Below are 11,846 nucleotides of genomic sequence, written 5' to 3' on the forward strand. Positions count from 1 at the left end.
AATCTTGAGAAAACATGAAGAACATGCACAAATTTTTCACAGCTTGAGCGGTTTTTCAGATAAAAATCATATCTCTCTTATTTCTTAATAAAAAATTACGAATTTGCTATCGAATCGAAGGTAACACAGAGTGCTACAAATCATATGTCGAAAACATTTCTAGAAAATCAACCTATAAGTCGTAGAATTCGAAATAACAGAGGGTGACAGGTTTTGTGACACAGAAATTTCACAGCTTGTGCGGTTTTACAATAAAAATCATATATCCCTCGTTTCTTATCAAAAAATTACGAATTTTCTATTGAATCGAAGGTAACAAGAATGCTACAAATCATATGTGGAACACATTTCCAGAAGACCAACCTATAAGTTGCAGATTTCAAAATAACAGAGGGTGACGGGTTTTGTGACACGGAAGTTTCACAGTTTGTCCGGTTTTACGATAAAAATCATATCTCCCTAATTTCTTATCAGAAAATTACGAATTTGCTATCAAATCAAAGAGAACACAAAGTGCTACAAATCATATGTTGAAAGGTTTCCAAAAAATTGATGGATAAACCACAGGAATCGAAATGATAGCAAATGGCGAGTTTTTTTGTCTCAAAATTTTCCAAAAATCGTTTAAACCATAATCCATCAAATTTTTCATAAAACGAACAAATTTTCATGCACAATATACATCAAAATACATAATATGATGAGATCGATGTGTAAAAGAAAATTTTATGCATGCCTTTGCATCTAAACGCTCGAATAAACGAATATCGGCGCGGGGATACGTGGAGGATGAACGGAAGACGATTCCTTGACGTTTTTCTTGACAAAAACTCACCAAAATCTCCAAAATATTGCTAGGATGAGTGCTGAAGAGGCTGCTGCTAAAAGAAGGCACAACCCTAGCTTTACACGTTATTTAGTGTGTGTAAAAGTGTGAGTGTGTGTTTGTAGGTGTGCGTGAGTTTTTTTTGTTTTCTTTCTTTTTTTCCTTAACTTTTAGTCAACTTAATTAAATGGCTAAACTACTAATTAGGCTAAATAATTAAGCCCCCCACAAAATTTATAAAATAATAAACCATAAGTTAAAGAATTAACTCCACATTTTCGAAAATTGCAAATAAAATGCTTAAAATATTTTAATTCATCAAATAAATTAAATTTGACCTTAAAATGCTATATTTCATAAATAATTAAAAATAAATAATTTCTTAACTTAAAATAAAATATAACATTTACTTTTATCATCTTAATCGTCTCCGGTCTCCTATCCCCGGCCAAGCATCAAATATTCGTCTGGAAAACTCAAACTCAAGAAATTCATTTAAATCTCATAAAAATAAACATATAAATATTTAAAATAAATTAAACATGTTGAATTCATCATTTAATTCTTTTAAATCAACTAAATTAATTAACCTATTAAATTATGCATGCGGTTTACGTGTACTGATTTTTGGGCACTACATTTACAACTTCCAAATATGGAATCCACAAACACCTTTTTAAATAATATGTTTGATCTTCATCAAACTAAATCACCAAGTTCAACTCATTGAATTTGACTATTTTAACAAGAACACAAAATGAAATACTTGTGTAACTCTTAATGGTTTAGGGATACAATTAGTTGTAGGTTCATAACTCATTTGATTCTAGATAACATTTATCTCTTATACGGGCTTAACCTTGTTTTCTTCATTATGTGCTTCAACCCTTTGTTTATAATCATGGTAAGAGCTTTTAGTAGCATCGTCCCATGATTTTCTAGGTATTACTTATAGTACCCAAAAGAACCAGCATGTTATGGTTAGCGTACAGTAAGGTCCACTCAAAAAATATATCTCGATCGAGTATGCCACAATTGGTTTATCAAGAGTTGCATATGAATTTGATAATAGTGTAATGTATCTTCGAGTAATCATAGTTGCATCGTATGTGCAACTAGAGAAACAATTTTTCCCAAAACAAAACTCATATTCTGGCCAGAGCTTTTTTGCAATATTAAACTCATTAGATCACATATGATATCAACATCCGTAGGTGAGTGATGAATCCCCAAATACAATGTATTGGCTCCTAGCATGTCAAAACTATACACAATCTCACCACCTGATGACCCTCATAGAGTTGATAAACGAGTCAAAGAGTGTACAACCATAACCGCAGAATAATTCACTCGATAAGTGAAAACACTTGGAAAGTCTAAGGGGTGGTTGTTTAGTGACTCATCATATGATCACTCATCTTTATGATTAGGCATCTCCATGCACATACCAATGAAACGTGGCGTTTGACATCACAGATGTTAGTCTTGAGCTCGAACTACATTTATCATTATTTTAAGAGGATGAATAAACTAAGAACACATTTAGAATATATAGTACTATTAAATGAGTTTCATGATTGATGTGACTCATTCATTGTTTACAATGATAAAATTCGTGTATATATTGTTTACAAAACCAAAATATATCAAAATCTAGTTATCTAATTAAGTAGGACTCTAAACTAGGTAAAGATAAAGTTTCTCGCAAGGCGGCGTGCTCGGGCGGTAGGATGTTACCGCTCGGGCGCCAAGTGCTCTGAACATTTTGTGCTCGGACGGTGAAGTTTGGCCGCTCAGGCGTGGGTCGTTTTGGAATTCGCCATCTTGTACAGCAAATGTGCCGCTCGGGCGGTAGGATTTGATCGCTCGGGCACGAAGGCTTCTGTTTTCCTCTTCATTTATCACTTGCACAATTTTCCTATGGCTCCCAAGCTCATTTTCATGCATCATGAAACCTTGAGATTTGGCCCCTTGCTTGTAACCTCTTCTTGATTGCTCATGAATCCATGCAGTGCCTCCTTGAATCTCTTCATTCCAAACATTAGCACGCCATGTCCGGTCAGATTCATATCAACCTGGGTTCGTCTGATATTCCAAGGCTATATCAAGTCGAGTAGATATCATATCATACATAATACTATTGATGTCTGATGCGTAGGGTATGTGTGTCATGATTTTTATCTCCTTATCAGTCTTAGAGCACATAGACTTGGATAAAGTCACACCATATTCTCTTTTGGAATCCTCCATAGATAATTTCCTTGGTATGATATCGAAATAAGTGACTTGGCTGAGCCCAGAATCCTCTTTGATCTATCCCTATAGATCTGTATTCCTAACATATAGGATGCTTCACCCATGTTCTTCATGCAGAATTTACTAGCTAGTCACAATTTAGTTTATTGTAATAATCATACATCGTTCTCAATGAGCAAGATGTCATCAACATAAATGACTAGGAAAGTCACTGAACTTCCACTAACTTTCTTGTACACACATGGTTCATCAAGATTCTTAAAAAAATCAATCTCTTTGATAATATTATTGAATCTAAGGTTTGAACTATTCGATGCCTATTTGAAGCCATAAATCAATCTTTGAAGTTTGCATTACTTCTACTCACTTCCCACTAATGTGAATCCTCCAGGTTAGGGATGGCAATGGGACGGGGCGGGGGCGAGTTTGTCATCCCCATCCCCGTCCCCTAATTATATCCCCGCTTCCATCCCCGCACCCATCCTCGGATCTATCTAATCGGGTAATCCCCGTCCCCGAACCCGAGGGGATAAAATCCCCATCCCCGTCCCCGTCCCTGAACCCGTTTGAAATACCCGAATTTTTAAAATAATATATATTATCGGGGCGGGTTTGGGAGGGTTTGGTATGGGGATAGGATTCCCAAACCCGTCCCAATATATTTCGGGGATTTTTAAAAATCCCCGAACCCGAAACCAAACCCATTAACATATCCCCGAATCCGCCCTATTTCGGGTTTTCCTCGCGGAGCCCCGAACCCGCGGACAAAATTGCCATCCCTACTCCTTAGTCCTTGTTGGTGTGTTTCTTCCGAATTTGTGTTGGTTACGCATTTATGAGCTTCTTGCATTAAAAATATAGTTGATATTAATAATTTGTAAAGTTATGGAACTAACATATTTGATGAAAGATAATAATAATAATCACATCATCAATTAATGAAAAAGTAGAATTCTAGTACAAAAAAATTTGGCCAGGCTTGTTGCCAAAATTTCTCGAATTGGACTTACCACTTTATACAAATTTCAATTTAAGAAAATGACACTTCTTGTTTTTTTTATATACATTATCTCACATTTGGGACCATGCATGTCTATCGATTTTAGTTTTGAATTATATGTTTTTGTCCAACGAGATGATCACGAATAATAAAAGAAATTAAAGAGGGTCATATGACTCTTCTTCTTTGATTCCAAATCCGTGGAGAATTCAAAATGGGCAGTGGTTTTAGTGAATAATTCCGCGATAAATGAGTTTGAGAAAGCCGTTGTTTGCCTTTTCTCGAACAAAATGGCGGTCAATGTCTGTGTTTGGTGCATTCATGAAACATCGGGTTAGAGACGGTGTGTAACGCAGCTTGGTTGTCACAAAATAGTATAGTAGGAGCAGTGAGGTTGAAGGAGAAGTCTGGCAGTAGCTGATGAATCCGGACCAGTTCATAGCACCATATTCAGCTTCTGTAGAGGAGCGTGTTTGGGCCAAAATAAGTAATTATGGAGGCCCAATTTAATTACAAACTCAATTAAATTATATGAGCCCATCAAATGTAGCAAATCAACTCCTATCAGTTCAAACTGTTCACAAGGCGCTGAAAAGGAAGAAGTAGTGGGAAAGCGGAAGAACATGGGTCATGGGAAAGTGGAGAAGAACCGCATGGCTGTTGGACAGAAAAAGAGACACAACTCTGCACAAAAATCTGCAAATACTCTCTACTAAATACTCACATCATTCTCTTGGGAGTACTGTGAAGACCCAAAATTTTACATTACAAAGAAACAAAGTATCAAGTTTATTTTAGTTTTACATTGAAGATAAATTATGTCATGGAGGAGAATAAAATTACATGCAACCTTTGGCATGGAGGGGGAAGGCCTAAAGTCACATTGGTGACATTTAAATCCATAAACCATTCAACTTTTGGTATGGAAGGGGAATGTCAAAAGTCACATTGGTAACATTTAAGTCCATAAACCATGCAACATTTGGTACGGAGGAGGAAGGTTAAGAGTCACATTGGTGATTAATGCCATAAATCATGCAACCTTTGGTATGGAAGAGGAATGCCTAAAGTCACATTGGTGCCTATAAATAGTGGCAAAGTAATGAGTGAAAGCACACCAAAACAACATCAAAAGTTCTCACCAAAAGTTGTAATTTTCGAGTACAAAAATTCTGCCCAATTTCAGAAGGTTTTGCTCATTGTTTTACACGTCCAAATTTGATCTTCACCGTTCAGAATATACCTACATGTGTTTGAAGCAACATATCCAAAATTCAGATCGATCCAACAGTTCAATTAGGCGCAAACATTTTTGCAAGATGACTGGTTTTTCAGTGTCAAACTCCAACTTGTTCATTCCAAGATTTTTGGAACAATCTTTCACGTAAGTGGGCTTTTGCTATATATATTTCTTCGTAAGTGGACTTTTGCTATATTATTATGTACACTTTTTTTTCATAAGTGTACTACTCGATAAATATATCAACATACTCGTTCTTCGTAAGTATGTCTACATTTGCTTAAAAATACATTATATATGTTTCTTGAAATTCGATCGGCATGATATATTCGTTCCTATTTGTTATGAAAATCTTTGAACAATTTGTTGTTTGATATTAGTTATAATATTTGAAAGCATGTTTGAAATATTTGAAATGCACTGTAATGATTTGAATTAGAAATGGCAAAGAAATTCCAATATTTGATATATTTTGTTTAAGGCCCTGATGCTGTGGGTTATAATAACCGTTCTTTTGGCCTCGCCCTTTAGAGGAGTAACATATAGAGGATTGATCAGTAAACCATGAAAATGAGATGATTTTCAGTGCTACGTTTGTACTTTGTTTATAATCGACTCAACATGCTTACTATTGAAATTATGATTCCATTGAAATTATGATAATATATTTGTATAATTATCACCTTGATATTTATTATGTTCGATCGACCCCCATTTACTGAGTATTTCCCAAATACTCACCCCTTACATTCACACCTCAGATAAGAACGAAGAACAAATCGAAGATAAAGAACAAAAATACTTTTGGGGATGGTGATGAAGCTAATTCAATTCAAGACTAGTCTTGTTATTCCGTCTTTAGTTATATTATCATGTTTTACGCTTCCGCATTTCGTTTCAATCGCATTGTAAAGACGATTATTGAGTTATGTAATAGACCGGCTTTTGGTTATTTGATGTACTACATGGCTTGTTGTTATACGATTTTAAATTGTTAAACAACACCGATGACACGTCTCGGTTTCGGGACGTGACAAGTACTCTCATAATTTTCAAGGCTATTTTTTCTATTTCTATATTCCTTCCCAAGAGCAGCTATTTCAATAATAACACCACTCACTCTTTCATCGATGTTCGACATGGATTCTCCGTTCTTCATCTTGATACTATCAAATCTTTGGATAGTCACAGAAAATTTACTCTCCTTTGTTTGATCATTACCTTCTCATAATTGTATCAATTAATCCTAGATATCTTTTGCAATGAGACACATTTTGATCTTTTTGAAGGTATTCTTGTCTAAAGTTTTGTATAATATGTTCTTGGACACACTGTCCAGATTGCCTTCTTTTTGTTCTCACAAGTCCATTTCAGCCTTGATTTTTCAATCATCCAAGGAGCACCATTATAAATGGCAACATCAGTGTTTGCTTTCATGATTCTCATTGGTCCGTCTGTGATAACATACCACATATCATCATCTTGAGCAGCTAGATGAGTCTGCATTCTGAACTTCCAGTCATCAAAATCTTTTTTAGAGAACATTGAGATATTGCTTAATGATGTAATTAGAATATTGTGTTCAGAGACAAGAATAAACCGCTCTGATATCACTTGTTAGGATCAGAATAAATTTAGACGGTGTGGTGAATAAATTTATCTCAAAAGTTTTTTGGTTGGGTTATCAACACTAATATTTTGTTCTTGACTGACAGTTGAGTTCTCAGATTGTCAATCAGTATGAACTGTACGGAAGTAGGCTTACTGAAACTAGTTGAACAAATGGCTTATCAAAAAAATCAGATGGGATTTGGTGAATAATAGAAAGGTAGGTAAACTGAAAAGTAAATACGCCAAGGTTGTTTCTGGATGTTCGGATATTTCAAAACTCTTACATCACTCATTTTTCCTCACAGAAGGTTTGAACTAAAATACTTTGGTAAATACAATCAATTTGAAATCATCCACTCCAGTAGGACTTAACATTGCTTAATTGAAACTCTTAGCAAAAATTCAATCTATACACTTTGTGCGGTAATACTTCTTACCCTCAATTACACATATTTAACAAAGAAATTCTAAGCACAAAATTGATCCACAAAATGATCAGATAATGATTTATCGGCGTATGTTGGCTATTTAAGTTTGACTCACAGAAATCTTATTTAGAGAAAATTATTTTGTTTTTTATAATCCAAAGATAAATGGTGTAACTCTGTAACCTTCAAATCTTGTTCAACTTATCTCTTTATATATTAATCTGCAATGGTAATATTTTCAAAATATATAATTTCCAATTACAGATGTCGTTGTTGACATGTCATCATCCTTTCTGACAAGTTTTGGTAATGCGCTGAAAACTGACCTTATGTTACGATTCAGTGACTGTTAATACGGAAAGCTTTATCCGCTATTTCATCTTGGCTCTGATCTTTTATCACTAAAAATACTGATTTTCAGGGAATGTTTGGATTTGGACTGACTGATCAACTAGACAGATTGGCAGTTGGGCTTCATCAATCAACCTTGAATCAGTTTGTCTATCAGTATCCTCACTACAAAAAAGGCAAAAGACAACGGTTTTAACTGTTGTCGTAGGTCAAATAAAATCGTTGTTAAAGACCATATGGTTAAAGGGTGCGCTCAAAGACAAAGGTTAAAAACCGTTGTCGTAGACGTCAAAAGACGACGGTGAAAAATCGTTGTCGTAGGTCTTATAAAACCGTTGTTAAAGGCCATGTGGTTTATAGGTGCGCTCAAAGACAACGGTGAAAAACCGTTGTCGTACACGTCTAAAGACGATGGTGAAACACCGCTGTCGTAGCATTGAAAAATCGTTGTTAAACTAAATATTGCGACGTTTTTCTACGGTTTTGGCAAAAACCGTCGCTAATTAGCGACGGTTTTCATATGATTTCCGTCACTAATTAGCGACGATTTTTGCATTTAAATTCCGTCGCTAATGTTTTACGAAAAATAAAAAAAATAATTTTATAATTTAATAATCATAAAATAAAAACATACGATCTTTGTTATAATAATAATATTTATAATCTTAACTCTTAGAATTGAAGCGAAATTAATTTGTTGAAGAAGAAAAATTTATTGTGTGAAGAAAAATGAACAAAGAAGCGGATATTTATAGACAATTTGCGACGGTTTATGTTTTAACCGTCGCTATTAGTGATGGTTTGAGCCTAGCGACGGTTTTGGCTCAAACCGTCGCTAATAGCGACGGCTTTTATTAAACTGTCGCTATTAGAGTTTAACAACTATCGTAATTTTTAATACACCGTCGCTAATATAAATTTGCGACGGTGTTTATTAAAACCGTCACTATATTTATTGATTTTTTTAAAAAATTTTGAACAATAACAACGGTTTTTCAAAAACCGTTGTTGTTAACCAAAAAAACACATTCATAAACAAGTCCAAAAAAAACACGTTCATAGACAACGGTTTTTAAAAACCGTTGTCGTAGACATATCAAAGACAACGGTTTTTAAAAAACCGTTGGCTTTAAGCTGGTTTTTTAGGCTACGACAACGGTTTTTTTTGAAACCGTTGTTAAACAAAAAAAACACAACGGTTTTAATAAAAATCGTTGTCTTTGATGTGTTGTTGAATGTGTATTTTCTTGTATTGCCTTCTTATATTTTATCGGTCTGGCTTTGTAATTAGTTAGGTTTCTTAGAAAATTTCTTCTTATGAAAATGCAGTTTTCCTCCTTGAATTCAGTTCGATTAGATTCTGTAATTATCCATTGGAGCAACAACTTTGTTCAATCACAAAAATTTAAAATGTTCCAAGATTAAGGCTGGTTTAGGTGAAAGTATTTGATTAGATGTGGGATTCCAAGAATGTAGTTGAAATGATGCATTTCAAATTTATCATGATTAACATGCATTAACATGACCTACCAACTGATGAATTTGAAATTCACTCAACATAAATTTATACAAACAACCAAATGATTTTAAATTCATAGCTTCAAATTCTTCCATGCAAGCGCAATCTAAAAGTCAATAAGTTCGATTTCATTATTAACAATTTTATGTACCAATCGACCAATCTAAATGGAAATCCCTGACCATTAATTCTAAGCCCAACACTTCATTCATAAATTAACCATGCAAATTAACGCAGCCCAAGTATTTCACAAGCTATATGCACATTTTTTTGACAAACTTGTTCGATGAAGGATAAAAATGAAATGTTTCAACCATGATATATAATAGCGTATGGCAAAACAATTAACAATGAAACAAGATATTTCATTATCTTCCATATAACTTTGACATGCATGAGATTTCAAATACAAATGTTTACGTACACTGAAACAATTTCCCCTCATGATCAAAGGGATCCATTTACATCATGTTTGATTTCAAATGATGTTTCAGTCTCTTATTTGACGAATAATAAAAAATGTTTTTTGATTCTTGTAGATTAAAGTGATCATAAATTGTGTTGTTATGAGACTGAAACATCATTTGAAATAGTATATTCGGTCTATTTTCAGATCCTTGATATTCAATGAGAAGGTGAATGTATAAAATTTGAAAAACAAAAATCAAAAGTTTAAGAAACGATCGTCCTGCTCGTCGCATGGGGTCTCCCCTCTGCGCCTGCATGCTTCATGCATACCCGCATACACCATAGTCACATGTAATCCCACGCGAGCACTTCTTGTTGCATTTTCCGCAATTATTCTTGTTCGTCATCACATTCGTGCAAACTCCACCGCAGCACCGCTGCCACTGCTGGCATTTCCGGCCACACACACCACAATTGTTCCGGTCGCCGAGCACGTTCCGGCAATGTTTCTTGCAGCAATAAAGAAGGCCGGTCCCTTTGTTTGCCGACACCCCATTGCACACATTAGGTTTAGTTTTCGCGTTACAGCTCGCGCCTTTCTTCAAAACCTTGATGCTTGAGGCAATCAAGAATCTACTCCTTGTACTTAATTGGTTGCCCACGAAAGGTGAATCGAGTACGTATTCTTCGTCATCGTTTTCTTCATCTTCTAAAGATGACACACTTGGAAAATGAAGGGTTAGTAGCAAGAAGATGGATAGGGATATTGTTAGAATGGACAAGGGTTTGGATCTTATGGTTTTGGCCATTCTTTCTTATTATGATGTATGGAGTTGCATTTGAGTGTAAATGAAGGGAGATGGCTCGTGGGTTTAAATAAACTTTGGGTTTTGTGACAAGGAAATGTATATTTTTAACCATATTCAATGTATTTAATTTAAATTAAGATATTACATCGTGACAGAAGGGCTTCCATCACATGAAAATAATTAATTATATATTTTTATGTTTAAACTTAGGATACGATTTATTCCAAATGGAGGAAATGTATAGTAACACTATATATTTGTTTTCTATATTCTTGGATCATCATTTTCCGTCTATAAAAACTTGATTTCCAATAGTTCCCCTAAAAACTCATTTTCACTATCTCTCGAAATAATTATTGTTTTTAAATAAAATTTTCGCAATTTTATATAGGCAAAAATTTGTGTGAGACGGTCTCATAGGTCGTATTTTATGAGAAGGATATCTTATTTATGTCATCCATGAAAAAATATAACTTTTTATGTTAAAAGTATTATCTTATTTGGGTCATCCATGAAAAAATATTACTTTTTATGCTAAAAGTATTATTTTTTATTGTGAATATCAGTAGGGTTGACACGTCTCACAGACAAAGATTCGTGATACCGTATCACAAGAAACCTACTCTTTTATATGATACTTTACAATTTTTCAAATAATTTTTCGAAAACGCATTTTCTCAAAACAAACTACTAAAACAAAATGAAAAATATGATAATATTTATTTTTGGGGAGGAAATGCATGGTTTACAATCTAGACAGTGCATTAATTAGGGCCACTTGCTTGGTTGAATTTGCATGTCAAGTTTCCAACGCTTTGTCAAAGTGTAAGATTCTTTGCTGACGTTTCCTGCTGTAATCTAATTCCGACTAAAATTTCACTTCAAATAAACTTCAATTTGGGTTCCCTTTGACTAATTTTTATACAATTTTTTATATGATAAAAATCACCACACTTTTCTAATTACTCATCTATTTTAGGACAAAATTATTTACTATTTTACGGATTGTGTTTACTTTTTATAAATTATTGTTTTGAATTCAAAGGTAAAATTTATTTTAGAGTATTAGACAAATACAGAATATTTATGAATAAATTATGCAAATACTATTACTAAGTAAAATAATAAAATCAAAAAATTATCCCAAAATTTTTTAACTATATATAAAATTAGAACTAAAAAATAAATAGGGCCACGTGTTTCCTAATATATTGGAGCTTGGTAACTAGTTCTATATTTCTGTAATAAATTAATGACTAGGGTGAAACAAATTTATTTTTTAAGGAAGGGTTAAGGAAGAGATTCTGTATCGCATATTTACGTATTTGGCTCTCATTAGTGTATAGGAAGATACATTAATATTAGGGATTTTTTCTATTTGCTTGAGGTTCATGAATA

The 11,846-nt window shown here is 33.9% G+C and overlaps 1 protein-coding gene across 1 annotated transcript; it reads right to left on the minus strand.

Annotated features, from left to right (window-relative positions):
* Nucleotides 1-9,823: 9,823 nt before the first annotated feature.
* On the minus strand, nt 9,824-10,469 carry LOC140976042 (protein GRIM REAPER). Its single transcript, XM_073439886.1, has one exon. It carries the CDS (start codon nt 10,446-10,448, stop codon nt 9,960-9,962), a length of 489 nt encoding a protein of 162 aa, XP_073295987.1. The 5' UTR covers nt 10,449-10,469; the 3' UTR covers nt 9,824-9,959.
* Nucleotides 10,470-11,846: the final 1,377 nt, after the last annotated feature.

This window comes from Primulina huaijiensis, chromosome 5 (genome assembly GCF_012295235.1).
Source record: "Primulina huaijiensis isolate GDHJ02 chromosome 5, ASM1229523v2, whole genome shotgun sequence".
Classification (NCBI taxonomy): Eukaryota; Viridiplantae; Streptophyta; class Magnoliopsida; order Lamiales; family Gesneriaceae; genus Primulina; species Primulina huaijiensis.